At 41.4% G+C, this 22,359-nt stretch overlaps 1 protein-coding gene across 2 annotated transcripts in view; it reads left to right on the top strand.

Annotated features, from left to right (window-relative positions):
- Positions 1–22,359, top strand: part of Polr3g (RNA polymerase III subunit G) — a 33,787-nt gene that overhangs the window by 4,563 nt on the left and 6,865 nt on the right. For both annotated transcript variants that reach the window (XM_050152420.1, XM_050152421.1), the window contains 5 exons: positions 5,256–5,421; positions 8,844–8,973; positions 13,648–13,707; positions 15,961–16,011; positions 19,417–19,493. In XM_050152420.1, coding sequence (XP_050008377.1) covers positions 5,305–5,421; positions 8,844–8,973; positions 13,648–13,707; positions 15,961–16,011; positions 19,417–19,493 — 435 coding nt within the window. In that variant the 5' untranslated portion in view covers positions 5,256–5,304. The remainder of the gene's footprint in view (positions 1–5,255; positions 5,422–8,843; positions 8,974–13,647; positions 13,708–15,960; positions 16,012–19,416; positions 19,494–22,359) is intronic.

Here is a 22,359-nt window from a genome sequence, read left to right as displayed (position 1 = left end):
TAACTAACTCTCCTGACTGCCACCAGGAGAGCAATTAAATGTGTATTGCTATGATATAATGAGAAAAACAGTATTTCTTAAATGTGCTCGCAACAAAAGTCAGTCCAAAATCTGAGTGAGCCTCTAATTTACCTGCTCATTGGAAACAGTGCTCAGAGTGATGCATTAAACTACTTAGGTATGGGATTTTTCACACCCAGAATATGGGAAGCTGTTGCTAATTTTGAGTTGCGCTCATCTGCAGTGGCGTCTCTGGGAACGTGTGGTAGAAAGTCCTTAGGCCCCGCTCAAGACGAGCTGCATCAGAACGCAAACATTTGCTTGTACCTTCATGTTCTGGTAACAAGTGCTTTACAGAACAGCAACCTAGTCTTCTCCAGAAGTAAGTAGCAAGGAAAACAGAACACGAAAAGCTTTACCACTGGAAGGAGATGTAAGAGACACATCGTTCTGATGCCGTGTGAACAGAATTGTAAAGCCACTCGGGTAGTGGGTGAGGAGGTTTGGATGCTGATTACATAAAGAGTAAGGAACCGTGACAGTTCTGCATGTAATAGTATGTGGGTTTAAAATTTTTAATTAGTTCATAAATTAGTGCCTTTCCTGATAGTATTTTCATACACACTGAGTTTTGTATGCTCCCCGCCCCCAGACTCTCCACTGCCTCTTCTCCCCCTTCCACTGTTCCACGTGTGTTCTTCTGTCCCAACCTCTCCCTCAAGGCTTCCTTTCTTCTTCCTCGTGGGCCTCTTTGCAGTTTTCTGACCTCTGACTACTTACTGCCTCACAAATACACATAAACAGAAAATCAGAAGCCAGGATCTACACATGAGACTATAAACAGTTTTGGTCTTTTCCATCCTGGGCTACCTCAAGTAATATAAGTAATATACATTCCAGTAATATACATTTCCCTCAAATTTTATAATTTATTTTTCTTTATGGTTGTGCATATGGACTGCATTTTCATTACGTTCATTGTGGATGGACAGCTAGACTGTTGATGGACATTTGGTCTTGTTCCATGTTCTTGCTACTGTGAATAGACGTGGAATAGGCATGGATGTACAGGTATCTCTCTGGTCGTCCTTTGGGTGTATGCCTAGGAGGCTATGATTGGTGCGTGCTACAATTCTGTTTAAATAACCCACGTCACAGGACTGGGAGAGCATGAGGAAGTGATTAGTCACATATTGGTAGCTCCTGAGACGGGATGGTCGGTAGGTACACGGGAGTCAACGAAGCTGCCTGTCCTACCTGTGTATATGTGCATAGACTCGTGGGAAGGAATTGAACTCTGCAATGACGGAAGCAGGCTTATATAATCATTTCTTAATGTTCAGGCACTGACATAGGCAAATATCAAGTAGTAAAGAACATATGTATAATGATCAATTTCGAAAACATGCAATGTAAAATTGTTTCTGAAAATGTTCTCGGCTTCAGCCATTATAGTAAGTCCAAGACTGCTTGAGCAATTCACAAAAGAGAGGGAACATTATTTCCCCACTGATTTGATTTTTCTGCATGTAACTACAGCCATAGACATATGAAATCATTAACTCTGACAGCTGCAGAGCCTTTAAGAAGCTGCAGTTATTTGATTCTGCTTATTTCCTGTAAATGAATTAACAGGTTGGTCTGTGGCATCCTGTGATCCAGATGTGTGGCAGGTCACAGTCGTTACATTATTGCTGCTTGAGAACTAAAGTCACTGAGTGTAATTAATATAACTTCAGTCCTCAGAGGTGGTGGACAGGCGCAGCTGTGTTTTAACTGAACTGCTGAGCAGGTATCCCCTGGAGCATCCTCCCAGTGTCCTCAACATATCCTCTGTGTTGTAGTCATCTGGTCAGATTTTCAGACCACTCTTGCCTAATCTTCACACCAAGTAATCTTGATCGAGGGTTTCCGTGATTCACAACCTTTGACACGCATCAGAACTACCTTGAGGCCGTCTTAAGATACAAATTTAAGCCGCACACGGAAGCCAGCCCCTAGAGCTGTGACCACTCCCTCTCATTCCTCTCCTCTCTCCTTCCTCCTTGCTTTTTCTTTGCAGTAGGACCTACAGTTTGCATTTTCAGCGCTTACCTGAATGAGGCTGCACTATTGAGAAATTACTGCTCCAGGTATCTCGGCTCCCCAGGTCATTAGACAGTGACTGCCGGGGTTGGATTCTTTTTATGTTGGCCCTACGATAAAAGAAGTTTAGCCAGGCTATTATATTATACTCAGACAATACGAAGAAGTAGCTAGCACCGTGTTTATTTCTGGAGGCCTTCCCTTATCGTTAATGTCACAAAGCCAAGAGGACTAGCATTTGTAGTCTTGGCATCCCGACAGGAGACCTGGTTTGGAAGAGCATCTGTGCGGAACAGTGTTGGCCACGTGATCGTGAGAAAGGTGACTGTTAGGCAGGCAGAAGTGAAAGTTCCTCCAGTGCTCTGTGGTTAAGAGGTCAGACCACTCTCCCGGGCACATTGCACCAGCCGTGGGCGTGGCAGGAGTGCGCGTTTTCATTCTCACCGCAGTTCACCGTGGAATCCCACATAGAGAGCCAACCCAGTTCTCACGCTTTAGAGCAGGGCTCCTTAAACTTCTGCCACTCATTGACTCCTGTTTACCTGAGAAATTTTATGCAACCCCAGGTATGTAAGTATGTGAACATATGTATACATATTACACACTTACTGATAACCATGAATTCATACAACCCCAGGTATACAGATATGCAAACATATGTATACATATTACATACTACTAATCATAAATTCATACAACCCCAGGTATATAAGCATATGTATACATATTACACACCTACTGGTAATCTTAAATTCATGAAACCCCGGGTATATAGGTATGCAAACATACGTATACATATTACACACTTACGGTAATCATAAATTCATTTTGAAACACTTGGCATGCACATATTTTTACCATTCAGTACGAAAGCAAATATGACTACTACTCAGCTGGACATGGCTGTGAGAAGAACTAAATCCTGCTGAGAGTTTGCTATTGTGGGACATAAAGCATCTCCCGAGATTTTCAGAGTTTCTCTGTCACTCCATTTTATGATCATTAGTGCTGGAAAAGTGGTTTCACACAAGGAAAACAAACTGGCAGAAATGTCTGGGAGTCTTTTCTGGAATTATTGGAAATTCTGTCATAGTCCCAAGCCTAGAACCAGTAAGCAAGTTTTTATGACGCTCGAGTCAGCAATTCAAATCACCGTTTTTAAAGTCAAATTTTGTGGTTTTTTATACTTGCTGAAGAATGGCTAGAAAACAGTGGAAGTCTTTGTAAAATATTGAAGGTCTTTGCTTCTATTATGTTTCTATAAACAGCACACAGTAGCTCCAAGTCTGTGTGACGGGAGGGCCTGCACGATGCCACGTGTGTGTGTGGGGGTGTTTCCTTCAGTGCCGAGGCTGAAGTAACACCAGGTGAATTACAGAGTATATTTTTTTTAGTAAATTTTTGGTTGTTGATCATTCCGAAACTTTTACTATTGCCAAGATTTTTAGACACACACAGTTCCACAACCCAATAAAGGGCCACAAGCCACAGTTTAGGAATCAGTTTTTGCATACTAGTGGTACATGTCGTAACCTCAGTGCCTGGGAATGGGGCTTACAGACCAGCCAGTCTCAAGCTGCAGGTTCTGTGAGAAATCTTGTCTCAGATAAGGTAGAGAAGCAACTAAGTCAGATGTCCAGCGTGATGGTGATGTCAGCCTCCCCCTGCGCACATGTCTGCCTGGGAGAATGAACCCCTCCCACACACATACTTCCCCTCCATCTTCTCCTCCTTCTTTACCGTCTCTTTGTCTGTCCTGTTATCAAACTGTAGAGAGATGGAGGGAACCTTACAGTTAACTGAGTATTTCCACCATCCCAAAGAAGACCCAGGGCCAGCCCTGTCCTGTGGACTTGAGTGAAGTTTAGTCTTCCTCTCTACACAGTGATGAACATGTGAACAGTTCCCCCATCTTACTCACTTGCTCCTATACACATTTCTTTTTAATAAAATTCTTTCTCAGGCTGGAGAGATGGCTCAGAGGTTAAGAGCACTGGCTGCTCTTCCAGAGGTCCTGAGTTCAATTCCCAGCAACCACATGGTGGCTCACAACCATCTGTACTGAGATCTGGCACCCGCCTCTAGCATACATGTGTCTGGGCATACATCAAGGCAGATTGTTGTATACATAGTAAATAAATAAATCTATTTAAAAGAATTCTTTCTCGTACAATATATTGTAATGACACTTTTCCTTCCTCCAGCTCCTACTAGATCCTCTCCACACACCAACTCCATGCCCTTTCTTTATCTCTATTTCAAGACAGGGTTTCACGACTTAGCGCCGGCTGTCTTGGAACTCTGTAGACTAGGTGGGCCTGGAACTCACAGAGGTCTATCTGCCAGACTCTGTCTCCCAAGTGGTGGGATTAAAGGCTGCACCACTACCACTCTGGTTCTCTCCCGCTTGCTCTCTTTCTTTAAAAAATAAATAAATAAAAGCAAAAAACAAGAAACACAAAATCCTTCACAAAAACAGACACCAAATATACAAGCAGAAGACCAAACAAAACTTCACAAATCAATATGAAACAAAAATTCTAAAAAGAAAAAAAACTTAAAGGTTTGAGCTCATTTTGTGTTGTCTAGCTACTCCTGGGCATGGGGCCTACCCAGAAAGGTGGTTAATGTATCCAGTGAGACTCCACTGGATAAAACTAATTTTTCTTTTGCAAGCATGTATCAAATGTATTTTGTCGGTGGCTTCTTGGTTAGGGTTGGGGGCTGTATCTTCTTGATTTCTTTGTTGTCTTGTGTCTATGTCCCTCTCTCCTGATGGAACCCGATCTAGTCTGATCTGGTATAGTCTTTGAGTTCATATTTGCATGAGTCCTATTGCACGTGAAAGACAGTTTTTCTTTGGAGTCATCCATCCCCGTGGCCTCTTCTAATTTCTAATTTTCTATTCATTTCACTGCCTCCTCTTCTGCATAGACTCTTGCACCCAGTTAAAAAGTTCTTTGAGGCTGGCAGTGGTGGCGCACGCCTTTGATCCCAGCACTTGGGAGGCAGAGGCAGGCAGATCTCTGTGAGTTCGAGGCCAGCCTGGTCTACAAGATCTGGTTTCAGGAAAGGTTCCAAAAGCTACAGAGAAATCCTGTCTGCTTTAAAGTGCTTCTTTTCTTTGATGTGTAATTCAGTAAATCTTACCGTTTAACCCTGTCTTTCAGGGTTTGTCCACCCTTTTGTTTGCCCACACGTCTGCTGTAATCGGTTCTGATGGCTGGTAATAAAGGAAGAGGACGAGCTGCCTTTACCTTTAATATTGAGGCTGTTGGCTTCAACAGAGGGGATAAGTTGCCTGATGTCGTGTTGAAGCCACCACCACTGTTTCCTGTAAGTGTAATGACAGCTTGCTTTTCACAATGTATTTTTGCATATTTTAGGGGTTTAGGGCTTGAATACATACTACTGTCATGATATCCTCATGTCTAATAATAAAAGACTATGTTGCATCTATCTTGTACTCAAACAACTGGTTATTCTTAGAACCTGTCCGAGTTTTCAGACTGATTTTTTAAAATACAGAAAGCAAAACTATATATACCTTTCCATAAACACAATGAGTACAGTGTGAACTAAGACTTATTCTCCTGTGTTATTAATATATTCTAATTGCTAAAATAATATTTTAAGTACTTTTATGATGTGTACAATGATTTTCTTCATATTTTGTATTTGTAGAAAGCAATTTTGCCCCTTATTATTATACCACTTTTGTCTCATTCAAGTTTATTGCTCTTGTATCTTTGCTTTATTGCAGTCTCTTTGGATTTTGCTACTTTCCGGAACAGAAACATTTCTACTACTTTAGGGATTGCTTCTAAATTTAACAACATAAACTGGGCGGCAGTGGTGGTGCACGCCTTTAATCCCAGTACTCGGGAGGCAGAGGCAGGCTGATCTCTGTAAGTTCGAGGCCAGCCTGGTCTACAAGAGCTAGTTCCAGGACAGCCTCTAAAGCTACAGAGAAACCCTGTCTCGGGAACAAAAACAAAACAAACAAACAACATAATGGCTGATGTTTTGATTGAAAGTGGTGTCTTACATTTTCAGATGTGTGTTTGCCGCTGCTCAAAGCAGACCAACCAGAGATGCTCTTAGTAATTCCCTGCATTACCCTTTCCTGTTTTAGATGGAGAAGTCCTTTCTTGAAGGACTTATGGCGTAGAGAACCCTGGATAGGTGGATCCTTGTTCTAGATACTCACAGAAACAGATACTTTTTAAAAATAATATTAAATATTTTAGATTTTTGAGAATTGTATGCGTGAGTACTGTACTTAAATCATTTTTACTCCTCCAGCTCCTCCCATATTTCTCCTAATTCCCTCTCAAATTCATTACTCTGCTATAAATATTGTTGTTACACATATACACTTTCTGTGCACAGTAATGCATTTATAACATGTTTACATACACACACAGCCTACTGGATCCATTTAGTATTGCTTGTATGTACATGTGTTAGGACTTACTACTAGATATTAGATAACCTAGTAGAAGCCTTGTTCTTGGAGAAAACTGGTTTTCCCTCTCTCTGCAGCGATTGGAGACTATAGCTCTTTATCTAGAGCTGGGAATGGCCAGCTTTGGAATTCCCCCACCCACCTTGGCATGTCAGCTGCCTTTGACATTGTGCGGAGCTGTCTTGACCCACCATACTGCTGAGATCTCAGGGATTCGACTTCTGCCCTCTCTGGAAGACACTGTCTTGCATCCCTTGATCTAACTGGCTCTTGCATCGGTCCCCTCACTCAGTGTGATGTCCTCTGAGGCTAGACGTAGAGTTTGTGTTTTTGGTGTACCAGATGGACACCTTTGGTCTCTCATGCTTCATTTTGACCAGTGGTGGATCGTTGTAAGCACCTCTGTGTGCTGCAGAGAGGAGCTTCTGTGGGAAGAGCTACATTTACTTTGGGTGTCAGGATTTTTATATTTAGAATACAGTTACAAATTGGGAACTGACTGTAGGTTTTCTCTAGGGTCAGCGACCTCTTCAGCCTTGAGTAGTTGGCTAGGTTTGCAGTGTCAGGGATGAATTTCCTTCTGCTGAATGGGCCTTACATCCGGTTGGACAGCTGTTGGTCAGCCCCAAGTTAACAGAGCCACTACTACAGCATTGAGGATATCCTGCCGCCGGACCAGTCATTGTTGTTCATGTTGTTCATCTGGGTAGGACTGCTGATTGCCGTTCTCCTTTGCCAGTTCTCATGGCACCCTCCAGTACCACAGGAGCAAATCCTCGGGCAGGGGCTTCCAGGTGGTGTCCCCAGCACCTTAAAGTTCTGGGAGGCAATGAAGGCAGTGGCACAGTAGCCTATGTTGTTTTGAGAGTGTCTTGGACACCCCGACCAGTGACTCAAAGAAGCTAACCCACACCTGACACTGGGTCTTTTTAGTCCATGGCTCTTGTGGGGAATATTTTTGTCCTGCATACTGTAACTCCAGCACACACATGCATAATAATAATGGTTCCTCATGGCTTTTCCCAGCATCCTTAGTGTCATTTATCTCTCCCTTCCCCTCTCCCTCTATAGCATCCTCTTCTCTCCCTAGGTGAAGGAACACCTTCCCCCTTTATAGCACCTGTGTCCTGTTATGCTTTTTGCTCTTCATATTTTATTTTTAATATTCATCATAGCTTGAAAACAGAGAAAAGTATCTTAGGTGTAGGCCTAATATCTCAGTACAGTGACTAACTTCAAAATAAGGCTACTGGGTGTGAGATTAGCTCTAAGCACTGGGAAGGTTAGCATATGGCATCATTTTCTTCTGGCCTGAAGGCTGTGCCTGCCCTTGCCTTCCTCATGTCCCAGCCTTTCCTCATCACTGTCTTTCTCAAGTCCCAACTGGGCTGGACCCCTTCCCCTCTGGAATCCCTATCTGTAACAATCTATTTTCTTTGCATGAGTAGCTGATTGATTTTGTCCACATCTCTGTCCAACTATGACTTCCCCAAGAAGTTGTGCCTGCTTACCCTGTGCAGATTAGCCACCACCAGCCCCATGCCATGTCCTCTGCTCTTTTTGTATTTGTTTTTATGATCTGAAACTTATTGTACCTCTTGTGTATTTAATTGTGTCTTCCTTCCTCAGGACGTAAGTTCTGTTGTCTAGTATACAGTAGTTGCCCAAGAAATAGTTTTGAAACCTGAATAGATTCATAATCCATCTTTGGAGACATACTGTATCTTTATCCTCTCAAACCGTGTGCATCTTTACCATGTATGCTGGGGGCCACTTCATAATGAATGTATACATTTGATCATATTTTCACACCAGCATGTAAAAATTGTTTATTTATTTATTAAAGATTTCTGCCTCCTCCCCGCCACCGCCTCCCATTTGCATGTAAATATCGTATTACAGAATCTTTTTCCTACCTCTGAAATAAAAGTGAAGTAGGAAATGGGATAAAGAGTTAGATCATAGAAGTTCAACGTCTTTATTATTTTGTTTTCTTTAAAATGAGACAGTTTACATTGTTTCCTGTGCTGTCCTGGGACTCACTCTATAGCCCAGGTTGGCCTTGAGTTGGAAACAGTATTCTGCCCTAGCCTCCCAAGTGCCAAGATTACCAGAGTGACCAACTCCACCTGGCTAGACAGACGCTCAGTAGTTTTTTTTAGTTGATGGTAAAGTTTAGCTCTCATGGAGCGTAGTCTTTCAATAAGAGCAACATTATCTAGAATGTGGATGAAAGAAATACTAAAATTCTTAGTTTATTTAGATAGGCTTTGTCTCCTAATTTAAATAGGATACAGATTACAAACCAGTGCCCCTGAAAACAGGAGAGGATGAAGATTACATGCTGGCATTGAAGCAGGAGCTGCGAGAAACAGTGAAACGAACGCCTTATTTTATTGAAGCACCTGAAGAAAAGCAAGGTACGTATCGGGCTCTTCGTGAGGCTGTTTGCTGCTAATAGATGACACCTAATTAAAAATTGACTTAACAGAGATCTCAGAAAGGACAGACATTTATATCTTATTGTATTTTCCTCTTCCAAGAGTTTCTCTTTGCAAACTTGTTCATAATACTCTGTCTTCCCTTTATAATACAATATCAGCCTTTTACAATGGTAGCAGTCTTAGACAATATGGCCTGATGGTTGTGTTATTCCATTATGTGGATAAAACACTAATTATCACTCCTTCCTGCTGTCAGAATGAAGTGTTTCTTCCTTACTTATTTCTGTGTGTGTTTGTTTTTGCCTCGCAGTGCAAAGCTATGATTGTTGCCACTGTCCATAACTCTTTAATGGATGTCTCTGATTATTGACAGTTTAGGCTAAAACATACCTTGATGTTTGCTTTATTTCTTATATCGTGATGACATAAAATACCAACTGTGTGTTTATTCTTGATGCCGAGGGCACAGAGGAGGGATTGCACTGTGAGAAGGCTCAGCCATCTCAGACTAGAAATGGGAAGTGGTTTTGGAGGAAGTGAGCTTGCTTATGAGCACTTCCTACGCACAATAAAAGTGTATTGATTGCTGGAGAGATCAATATCATCTTTGGGTTCTTAAAACAACATCATTAAGCCATGAGAAATTCGTATAGTATCAGCTTATGCCATTAGTGTTAAAGCTGCTCTCTCTCTCTCTCTCTTTTTCTTTCTTAGAAATTTATATTGGTTGAGTCAAAAAGGAAATGTATAGATGATGTTATTGTAGCACCAGTTCTAATTGGTCGTAATAATAAAAACCCGGTGTCGGTATTAGGGGGTGAAAGATCAGAGAAGCAGAGCAGTTAGCCACTAGTTCTTACCTCTACAAAATCCTTACACTGAATGGGAGGTCCTGTCTCTACAAGTCCTTAACACTGAATGCCTGAGCTCATGTCTCCTCCCACCTCATATTCCTCTCTCCATCCAGCCATGTCTCTGTCTTCCTACTGCTGAGATTAAAGGCATGTGATTCCCAAGTACTGGGATTAAACGCGTGAGCCACCACTTCCTGGCTCTGTTTCTCTTTTAGACTAGATCATTGTCACGTAGCCAAGGATGGCCTTGAACTCACAGAGCTGTCTGCCTCTGCCTCCTGAGTGCTGGGATTAAAGGAGTGCCCACCACTGCCTGGCTTCTATGGCTAACTAGTGGCCTAGCTCTATACTCTGATCTTCAGGCAAGCTTTATTTGTTGGATCACAAGTAAAATATCACCATTTGTTATTACATATCTTTATAAGGAGCACATTGGACAAGTTTAATTTAGGTGACTTATCTGCTTGAGTGTATATGATAGTTTGATAGAGATTTTTTTCTTTCTTGATTCGGTTGTATTCTTTTGTCTGGCTTTAAAAATAAAATTAGATTTTATTTATTTTAAAAATAACTAATATCTATTTTGTTTTGAAAATTAGCAATGCATGATATACTTCAATCCTATTAAAATTTGACTTTTCTTTAGATAAGAGACATGCTTAGCTAATGGGATGTGTGTTTATTAAAATGCATGCCTAACTGAAAAGCATATCAGCTCATTCAAACAGTTAGTTATATGAGTCTTTTAGGGGAGGGTCATTGTCTTAGTTACTGTTCTGTCGCTGTGAGAAGACACCAGAAGCAAGGTCACTTACAAGAAAGCATTTTATTATGGGCTTGCTTATAGTTTCAGAGAGTTTGGCCATGATCAGTGTGGTGGCAGCCAATCAGGCACAGTGCTGGAGCAGTAGCTGAGAGCTCACTTCTGATCCACAAGTTGTGGAGAGAGAGAGACAGAGAGAGACAGAGAGAGAGATTGAGTGGGTTTGTGAAACCTCTGAGCCCACCCCAGTGACACACCTCCTTCAACAAGGTCACACCTCCTAATCCTTTCCAGAGTTCCACCACCTGGAGACCAAGCCTTCAAACCCGTGGGCCTGTTTTGCCATTCACATCCAAACCACCAAAGTTATTAAGAACAGGTTATTAGTCTGTGGGAGTGAATGGTTTGAATCGGGACCAAGGGGGTACTTTATTCTTGGTAACTATGTAATAAAACATAAAAAGATACATACTTACTTGCTTAATCCCATAAGAAAATTCTATCTATGATTTTCCCAAATTGATAGAAATAAAGCTTTCTATATCATCATATCCACTTCTCTTTTCTGATATGGTACGCTTTTAAAAGCACTGCGGTTCAAGTGCAGTTTTAAATAAGATGCATTCATGTGTGTGTGTAGGAGCACACACAGTGCATCAATCTCCTCTCTCTCTATTCATGTTCCAAGACCCCAGAGGATGCCTGAAACCACAGCTAGCACCTAGCTCTGTGTGCCAGCACTGTGGTTCTGCCATTGATAACTGAGTGTCTGACATAGGATGCTGGAGAAAGGCATGAGTCAAAGAACATACTATGTATCTTTCCATTTCTAGTAATCTGCATTCTGCCATGTGTTTTTGCCTCTCTATCATCTTGCACCCCCTGCTTTCTCTCTGTGTCTCCTCTTACTCCCCGCTCCTTCCCAGTGTCCTTATTCTGTTTTTTCCACCTAACTTTATCCTGTCCAGCTATTGGCTAGTCAAATTCTTTATTAAACCAATCACAGCGTACTTGTACAGAATGATTGTTCTACACATTGTACAGAATGATTATTCTACAGCATGTGTCTCTTAGTTTTACTTCTATGTCAATCAAAGTATTACACCAGGGATTGCTGGGTTTTGAGGTAGATTGATTCCGAATTTTCTGAAAAACAACCATATTGATTTCCAAAGCAGCTGTACAAGTGTGCCCTCCCACCAACAATGGAGGTGTGTTTTTACTCCACGTCCTCTCCAGCATAAGCTATCATCAGTGTTTTTGATCTTAGCCATTCTGACAGGTGTAAAATGGAATCTCAGAGTCATTTTGATTTGCATTTCTCTGATAGCTAAGAGTGTTGAACATCTCCTTAAGTATTACTCTGTCATTTGAGAGTCTTCTCTTGAGAATTCTGTTTAGATCTGTACTTCATTTTTAACTGGATTATTTGGATTAAGTTTTTATACATTTTGTTTTTTCTCTTCCCCAACTCCTCCCAGCTCCTCACCACATCTCTGTCTTCTCAACGTTATGTTCTTTCTTTCTCCCTCTCACAAAACCCCCAGCAACCAAGAAACCAAACCAAACCAAATCCAAACAAGGCAAGAAACAGAAAAACCCCCACAAAGACACAAAAGAATAATTATAATAAACAGGTGAAAGATCAATAAGACCAAAAATGTTAAAACAAAACAGTTAGTATACAAAAGTACCAATGAGAACATTTTGTTTTGCGAACTGCTCCTGGCAATGGGTCCTGCCTTAGAGTATGGTTGATAAACCTAGTGAGAATCACAGAAGAAAATTGATTTTTCCCTTTGCCATTGGGTAGCAATTGTGAATATTTTCTTGGTTAGGGCTGGGATCCTATGTCCACTTCCCACTCTTCAGCCTGGAACCCCATGTGTTTTGAACCTGTGTAGGCTTTGCGTGTGCCGCCACAGTCTGTGAGTTCATACGTGCACCAGTCTTGCTCTGTCTGGAAGACATTGTTTGCTCGGAGTCATCCACCACCTCTGGTTCTTCCAATTGTTCTGTCCTTTTCCTTATCTTTATCTGAGCTGAGGGCAGATGTTGAAGACATCCCAGTCAGGACTGAGGCTCCAAAGTGTGTGTTTCTGTGTGCCTGTGTGTGTGTGTGTGTGTGTGTGTGTGTGTGTGTGTGTCTGTGCATGCATCCCTGTCCGTCTCTCGCGTGCACATTATCCAATTATGGGTCTCTCTGCTGTTTCTCATATAGTTCAAGAGCCTTCTCTGGTGTGGGTTGAGTGAGGCTCTGATCTGTGGGTATAGCAGTATGTCCTTACAGTCACTTTCCTGCAGTCCGAGCTCCTTATGGTGAGCCATGCTCTCCAACGTCTGTGTTATGGCCCTCTTTACCAACTCGTGTTGCTTGTGGGCAGGCTAGGGCTGTTAAAAGCATTGTGTGGCAAATCTGACAAATTAGAAGCAAGACATAGCCATGGCTCCGCTGACGCTGGCAAGTTCCAATGGTATCTGTAGGGCTTCTCTTAGTGCTTTGTGGAAGGCTCAGAGTCGCTACACTTCATTCCCCAAACAGGTAGCCTTGCACCATGCTCAGCTTTCCTTTCTCTACCCTTCTTCCCCTTGTGAAAAGTTGCCCATTCAGGAACCTTGCAACCTGATTCTGCATATCTGAAATGCTGGAGGTGAACCCCGCCGACCAAGGTATCCATATACCACAGTTAGACCGAGTTTAAATACGGGGGCTGGAGGCCAGTAGCAGGCACATAGAAGATGCTGAGTAAATCACTGCCTTTGTCCAGAAATGGCTTCCTAATTCGAGGCTAGGCAGGTTGTCTCATTCAGAGAGCCAGGTTCAAGACTGGTATCTCTCCTTAGCCCGCCGTGGCTCCTGCCATATTTGTAACCATGTTATTCCAATTGAACTTGTCAATGTTGGTTCTGTTACATATGTAATTTACAAATGTAGGAAATATAGGAAAATAAAAGGCTGATGATGTAAGTTATTTTGAAGAATGGTGTATGTTTTTATGTATCTGATAATTGCTTTTTCTTTTGTCCCCCTAGATGATATTGAAAGGTACAGTAAAAGATATATGAAGATAGACAAAGAGGAATGGATCCCAGGTACTGTAAAACAGACCATGTTAAAATACTTTTTCAAAAGATTCATCTTAGTTTTATTTATGTATGTATCTGTGTGTGTGCCATGTTTGTGAGGGTGCCCGCAGAGGCCCGAAGGAGTCAGATGTCCTGGAGCTGGCGTCACAGGATTTCTGGATGCTTGTGAGCCCCCTGGTGTGGCTTGAAACCGAATAATATATGTACATAATATACATATAAAATATATGGTATGTATATGTAGTATACTCATAAAATGTATGCTATATATACATATATGCATACACATATTTGTATATATTCATATGTGTGTATATATATATAGCTTACCAGATTTTCATTAGCCACAATCACAATTTTTATTTGTAATACCAGGAAGCACTTGGTTCTTAGTTCCTTGTTGATTTTTAGAGCATTCTTGTTTGTTGAGACACCATTTACCCTATGTAGTCCCTGTCAGCCTAGAACTCCCGATCCTCCTGCCTCAGCTTCCTGAGTGCTCTCCCTATAGTGCTTTACCACACCAGGCCAGCCTTTTGGATTTTCGGTTTTTTGCCCTGTTTTGTTGACAAGGTCTCAGGTATCCCAGGTGACACCTTCTGTGTCTGCCCCTGGCCTGGTTTATATCAGGCAGTTCAGTGTGGTGCCAGGTGCTGACTTAAAGGTTCCTCCATGGTCTGTGAGTACCCTCACCGAATGAGGTTCCTAACGCATCCGGCTTTGAGACTTTTTAAGGAGAAAGTAAACACCCAACCTGAAGGGTATTTTAACCCAAACTCACGAGTCTTTGTTATTTGAGGGGATGTTTTAGCTGCTAACATCCTGTTTCAATAGAAACATGCCAGACGGCTTGTGTTAGCTTTCTGAAGTATTACAATCAACAGGATAGTGGGGGCTTTAGAAGAAACGTCAGTCAATCAGACGATTTTGTAAACAGAAAACAGTTGCCATAGAATTGGAATAACGTGCCATGGTCTCTTACACAGACCTCGGTCACTCAGGCCTTCCTCCTTCGGTATCTCCGTGAGTAGTATTTATGGAAACTGCGCTCAGGAGGTGTGCCGATGTCCTCTGCTGCGTCACTGATTTCCCAAGCAGAGTGCGCGCTTTACTGGTTGAGCTTAAGATGTGGGACGAGGGTGGAAACCTTCTCCCAAATCATTCTTTTTGCATGCTTTCTTGTGGTCTGGGTGGTTTCAAATTAAAATATATTCAAAACAGAATTTATCACTGCAGGTAGGATGATGACAGTTTGTACAGATACACTGACATTTCTTTATTAGCAGACAGTTTCTTTAAATTCTTTTTGAATATTTCAAATGTTTTAATTAATTTGTGTATTTGTGCATTTGTGTTGTGTGTGTGTGTTTACACTACATGTGTCTAGGTGACATAGGAGGCTGTAGAGGGCATCAGAGTTACAGATGGCTGTGAGCAACCCAGCGTGGGTGCTGGAAACTCAACTCAGGTCCTCTGGGAAAACAGGAAGTGCTCTTACCACTGAACCATCTCTCTAGCACCTATACATCTGTATTTATATAGCTTTAGTTTTATATTTACTACTATTATTAAAAATGAAAAACGAGCCAGTTGTGGTGGTGCACACCTGTAGAATTTGCTGAAGGAGACAGAGGCAGGAACGGGGTTAAGGATTGTAAAATACTTGCCTAACACATATGAGGTCCTATTAAGCCTAAAGTTCAGTTTCTAGCACCATCTACAAAATTAAAAGAAAATTGATAATTAAGGGAATTATCTGCAGCTGAAAGTCATTTATTGGAGAGAGTTTACATGTTCACCATTACTAGTATTTTTAGCTGAAAAGTTTCAAATATTGTTAAAATTTATTTTATATGTATTAAGTTGACTGTATCCCTTAACTTTTGAAAAAAAAATGCTACTATATACATATCAACAGATAACTTACAAAATACAAAGTAGTCAAATAATGTTTAACAAAGACAGTTGTGACCTTGGTATTAACATTCACAAGGAATTTCCATGAGATTTCTTTCCAGGACACTTTATAGTAACATTTCAAAGCTGTTTGCCGACTCCTTTCCGTTACAGGAGAAACTATGTTGCTGTCCGCTCTGTTTGTATTTGTTTTGTTATGTTCCAGACTCACTCTGTACAACCAGACACTAAGGAATTTTCCTGTCTTGGCATGAGCAGCTGCCATTATGTTCTTTTAAATAATTAAGTCCAAAAGCCACCAAGGAAACTGAGATTTTTCTATTTTTTCTTTTGTATGCATAGACTGGAGAAGACTTCCCCGAGAGATGATGCCAAGGAAAAAAGGCAGAACAGGTACACTGACTAACTGTAGTCCAGGGTGGAAAGGGTTATTGCTTACACTCAGCACTGTAAGATCTTTTCCTGAAGTATGCCTGGCATTGCATGGTTTCAGCGGAGCCTGGTTGCTGTTGATGTTTTAAACCTTCTGTTTCTTTCTTTCTTTTTTTTTTTAAAGATTTATTTATTTATTTATTATGTATACAACATTCTGCCTTGATGTATGCCCACACACCAGAGGAGGGTGTCAGATCTCAGTACAGATGGTTGTGAGCCACCATGTGGTTGCTAGGAATTGAACTCAGGACCTCTGGAAGAACAGCAAGTGCTCTTAACCTCTGAGCCATCTCTCCAGCCCCCTTCTGTTTCTTGAATTAATCTCAACAGTTGTTGGCTGTTGCGGGGAGGAGCATCAGTTTTCTTTAAGGATGTGGCCACTGGTAGGCGACAGATGAATCAGTGGATTACTGAAGAAAAAGAAGATATGAAGTCAGGAAGGAGAATGCAAGTGAATTTGGGAAGAGTTAGTAGGAGAGGAAGATGAATAGGAACAAAAATACTCTCTATACATGTATGAAATTCCCAAAGGGTTAGTGAACTATTTATCAGTAAAAAGAAAGGCATAACTGAACTAGGAAAAATTGAAGAGGTGATCAAAGAGAATTTTATGTTAAAGAGGCACCAAAGTGACCGGCTGGTGGTGGTTCACGTCTTTAATCCCAGCACTTGGGAGATAGACAGGCGTATCTCAGTGAGTTCTAGGCCAGCCTGATCTACAAAGCAAAATTCAGGACAGCCAAGATTGTTATACAGAGAAACCCTGTCTCGACAAGCCAAAAAGATACCAAAGTGTATATTTTATATCTGTTCTTTAGTAATTCCAGTCAATAAATAATAGAATGTCTGCTATTGCCAGACAGTGCTCCATGGCGAACACAGCCCATGATGTAGGTGGGCCTGCTTTTGCCTCTTGGTGCTTGCAGTTTGGTAGAGGTAAAACATGAAAGGGACAAATGTCTCAGTCAGTAATAAAGTGCTTGCTGCTTGTGCATGGGATCTGAGTTCAGTTCTCCATCACACATCAAAAGTTCGGCACTGCTGCCGGCCCCTGTAAAGCCCCCATGAGCTCCAGGATCAGTGAGACACTGTCTACAAAATAAGATGGCACACTGTTGAGGAAAAGTGACTGTTGGCCTCCAAGTGATCTCCCACGGGCACGCACACTCACACACAAACAGCACATGAAACACAACCACATGTCCTTTTGGGAAGGTTTTGAGGGTGTGCATCTGGAGTGGCCCCTGAAGGATGGTTGGGTGCTTACTGGGGTGTGGAGTGGCGGGGATTTGTAGGAAGACAGGCTTATGGAGGTGGAATCACAAGTTTGGTTCAGATGTGTTGTTATTTGTTGTTGCTTTGAGATACACCTAGAGTATTGATTGTGCTGGTGGGGTGGACTGTGAAGCAAGCCTGCTCATCAGCACAGGAAGGCTGAGAAATCAGGAGAGTCAATAAAATAGCCAAAGGGGAACGTAGAGCATCGAGAGAGAGCAGGGCACAGTCTGAAGATGAAGGAATTACAGATCTTAAAGGAATGGTGGAGAGATTGACTGAGCAGGAAGTGCTCTTAATCACGGAGTTTTTCTCAGGCCCGTAGTTGCTAATTTCCTTACTATCAAGAAGAGTCTCAGATTCTATACCACTCTTCTTTCCTTATTTTGGTTTTAATACTTACTTCATGAATACACACTCACGTTCAGGGGAGAAGTGCCAAGTCAGCTATATCACAGAAAGACTATTTTTAATCCCTGTTGACATGAAAATTTTCCATAGTTAACATTTTATTTTTTTTCATGTGCACATACTTGAACTTGTTTCTTACAGTATCTGTTAGAAGCGGTTGGGTCTTCACCAAGCCTCTGCCACCCTCCAGCTCTCTGTCACTGTCTGCATTCATGTAGATGGATGGAGGCCATCACAAAAGGGGGGGATAAAGCACAGCCACACTGCATACAACTGAAAATAGCACAGCCTGGTTGGGGAAAGTTAATTCTCGATTTCCTTTCCACCAATGGAAATCCTTGCCAACAGAAGCTGCCACTAGAGTTCTGTATAAAGCTCTAATGATTTGCAAAATAGGTGTGTTCTCAGATCTCTGTCTGCTACAGATGGCGGTCCATTGGGACATGATCAGTATCATTTATGCACTTACGTTTTATCACAAGAACAATGTACTTAGCTAATGAAAAACCAGAGTGTAAAAGATATATATTTTCCCTTCAAGTTAAATAGACATGCACTTTAAATAAAATAGAAACACTTCCACTTGAAATACATACGTACACACTTCAAATACGTGCTCTTCATTGTACAACCTTTCTAACTATTAAAATGGGCAAGAGGAAGGTCCTCTCTTCCCGCTGTTGCCAGTATCGCTGCCTGGCCCATTTCTCTCTTCGTTCTTCATAGGAAGTCTCTTTAAAAAAAAAAAAAAAAAAATTTCTCTCTTCGTTCTTCATAGGAAGTCTCTTTAAAAAAAAAAAAAAAACTGCATTAATTCAAGAACTAAGGTCAGTGGCTCCTCATTTGGTTTAACATGATAGACTTTAAGTCCACCAGTTGAGCCATCCAGGCAGTCGAAAAGTCCTTCTCTGTGTTAAATGTTCATCTCTAACGTGATGAAGCCTTTCTGAGCCCTGTTTCTGCTACCTGGGATTTTTGTTGTTGTTGTTGTTGTTGTATTTAGTTTGATTTTGGCAAAGAACTGTAATCATTCCTCCCCATCATGAAGAAATTTATAACTTATAAAAATTCCTTGGTAATTGGCAGAATCTTCATATGAAATAATCCTCTATTCCTTAGTGTTTTAGAATAATCCAAAAGTGGAATATTTGCTTAGATTAAAACAAGTTATGGTTCGTAAGGCTGCTGAAACATGCCATTTCGTGTATATGAGGTGATAAGCAAAGCATTTTAGTCTTCCTGTGAAGACAGTTCTCGTGGCATCTGAGCACAGGCTCTTTCCTATCCCTGCACCGTTCGCCGGTGCAGCCTTACCCTGCACTTCTGTTTGCTTCATGCCTGTTGAGATGCACTTGGCTGATGAGTGACAGGAAACCCTTGCAGGGCCTCCACTTGTTATCCTAGGACATCAGTCTGAGGTCACCCTACAGCAGATTCTGTCTCTAGCGATAATAATTCTAAGACTAACGTTTCAGTACTTAGATAAAACATACCTGGTTGTAGTTGTTAAAAATATCATGTGAAGTGATTGTTATTTGTTTTGAGCTCGGTGAGGTGTGGTGATCCTGTGGGAGGAGCTGAATTTACACCAGAAATGATATGGCTAGATGGTGTGAGGAGAGCTTGGGGACCCCTTTCCTGTGGAAGATCTGTTAACTGCTGGCTGTTTCCTTCCAGCGGATCTAAAGTCCAGAATGGCCAAAGCTGCAGACAGCGGTGCTTCACTCTCTGCAGATGTGTTGAAAAAAATTGAGGTAAGGTTATAGTTACAAACATGAGCTGGAAAAAACACGAAAGGCCATACTTTCTTTACCTGCCAGCCTTATCCTTTTACTAATGTGGAGCTGGCCGACGAGCGCTTGGTGCTAAGTTAGGTGTGGAGGATAGAGCTCCCCTGGGGTTGAGCAAACGTGGACCCTTGCCTGCGAGCATCTCTCCTAAGTTGTCTTTTCTTCTTCCTTGTTAAGCACCACTCCCAATGCCAGGCTTTCTTTAACTGTGTCATTAATGCCCCCTTGTATTAGACTGCGGTCTGGGGAAGCACAGAGAAGCATGAGCCGCTGGCATGATTAGATGTAATTCTTTAGATAGATCTCGCTGTCCTTTGGTCGATGTACATGTTCTCCACTCCCTCCCCCAAGGGTTTTGCAGTTTAAACAGAAGAGTCTATTGAGAGAAAGCTGGTACTCTATGGAACTTATTTTTCTAGCTTAAACAATATAAAGTTTAGGTAAGTTCCTGAAAAATGTGTTCTCTCATCCCTGGCCATATGTTTATTTTCTTTGTTGTGAACTCCAAAACTATGCATTTTTACATATCCTTTCAGAAATATTTTACTCATAAAAAAATACAGAACTTTACCCCCATAAAGTTTTTTTAATCCTTAAAACTTATTTTATTATTTTATGTGTATGAGTGTTTTGCCTGTATGTATATATGTGTATCACATGAGTGCCTGGCGTCTGTGGAGGTCAGAAGCAGGGTTCAGATCCCCTGGGGCCTCTGCAAAAGCAACAAGGCTAAGCCAAGTACCCAGCCTGAATTCCCCTTTCTAATAACAAAAATAGTTTGTCACATTTCTGCATTTTTATTTTATTTCCTAATAAAATGTCATGAACATGGTTTCATATCCAACTGTACAGAGCCCCTCACTCTCTCATTGGTCGCAGCAATGTTAGAGTGGACCACTGTTGCACACGTGTACAAGCCTAGCCATTTGGTGAGCGCTTTATGTGTAGTCTGTCCTTAAGAGCAGACAGGTAGGTTGTTTTATTCCTTACTTACAGAGGAAAGTCGATGGTTCAAAGTGTGTTTTTGTTGTGTCTTTGGCACATACACTTGATGGTAGCTCCTAGTTTTACTAATTTGTTTTTGTACAGTACTTGAGCTAGATGACAATATGTTTAAAATGTAAAATCTGGAAGATCAATGAAGGAATAGTACTAACTGTCAGGTTTAACTAGGTGGAATAGTTGGCAGGATTTATGGACCACAAATCCCGCCTGCTGGTCAAGTTTTGAGTTCCAGAAGATGCACATCAAGTGCACATGAAGCGGCTTTGGCTGTACTTTCTCCGGAGGACACTGTCTGTGCTCTGGGGCTGCATCTTAACTGTTTCCGAGAGGGGAAGAGCCAAGCAGTTAGCTCCTTGAAAAGAATGAAGTAATGATTCAGAGTCTTTGTCCTTGGGGCCATTATAAAACTCATTTGCCTACCTCTCCTGTGGCAGTTGCCTGCCTTGGGTGTGTGTGGTAAAGATAAAGATGAGACTGTTTGCTTGTTGGATTTGGCAGTCATAGAAATAACAGATCTCTGGTCCTCACAGCACATTGAATGAATGCTCTACTTTCAAAAAAATAGGCTTGTGGTTCGTTTTGTAAAACAGTTTTATTTCTAATTATGAAATAATTAGTGACTTTTTTCAGATAACAAAATATACTTTTTTTTTTTTTGGTATTTCGAGACAGGGTTTCTCTGTGGTTTTGGAGCCTGTCCTGGAACTAGCTCTTGTAGACCAAACTGGTCTCGAACTCGCAGAGATCCGCCTGCCTCTGCCTCCCAGAGTGCTAGGATTAAAGGCGTGCGCCACCACCGCCCGGCTCAGAATATACTTTTTACAGAGTAAAATAAATATAGCATTTCCCCTCCAGTATAATTGAATTTAGTGGTAGGCCTTCTTACTTATGATCTGGTTAAAACAGAAAAGACACAATACTGTTTATTAACAAATATTAATGTAGCATCGTGTGTGTGTCTCAGATGTTTCAGAAGTTTGAAAATTTTGTTTGCTTGGGATTTCATAACATTGTTGTAGTAACTGCCAAGGCCACACAAGGTTTGTTATCAGGGTAAATTGCCCTGTGAGTGTGCTGGTCTTGGTTTTAGTTTGTTCTGCCTGCGTGAGGTGTATTGTAGCTTGAAATGTATTTAGAGATGGAATATTAGGAGCTTGAGAGACGGCCCAGTAGTTAAAGCTCTCATAGTGGAGCCAGGGGCCTGCAGTTACCTGTCAGCCTGGTGCTAGGGCGACCGAGAGAAGGGATCCCTAAGGCAAGCAGTAGGCTGGCAAAACTAGCCAGAACTGTTTTAATAAATTAAATGGAGAGTGAGGAAGATATCCAGATATCCAGTGGTCAATTTTCAGGCTCCACATGCAAGTCCACACACATCAATGCATTCACACACACACACACACACACACACACACAGTTATTCAAAATTAATTCATTTAAATTGGGTCTGTTTAAAGTTGTCTTTTCTTTCTTTGCCTTTGAACTTTAATTCCTTTAAAGTTGGAATTAAAAGAATTTTTAAATATTCAGGGAGTTAAAGAAGAGCTAAGTTGTAGATCCTCTGGATATAAAATATGTATTCTGTTCATGAATAATCAATTGGCAAAGTTGATTATTTTACTAATTCCTCTTCTAATCACTCTGTTAAGACAAACCTGAAATTAACTCATGTGAAGCCTTAATTATGAATATGCAAAATGATTATTGTGCCCGCCTCACAGAAAACCTGTGAAGTTCTGTCCCTTGTGTAAAGTGAGGGTCATCCAACTTAGGGAACTGACAGTGACAGTTATAAAAATGGGTCACCTTTGTCGATTAAAAAAATAAT

Source organism: Alexandromys fortis, unplaced genomic scaffold (assembly GCF_014885135.2).
Source record: "Alexandromys fortis isolate MF-2015 unplaced genomic scaffold, M_Fortis_MF-2015_v1.1 scaffold_47, whole genome shotgun sequence".
Lineage (NCBI taxonomy): Eukaryota > Metazoa > Chordata > Mammalia > Rodentia > Cricetidae > Alexandromys > Alexandromys fortis.
This window is presented reverse-complemented; position numbering and strand designations above follow the sequence as displayed.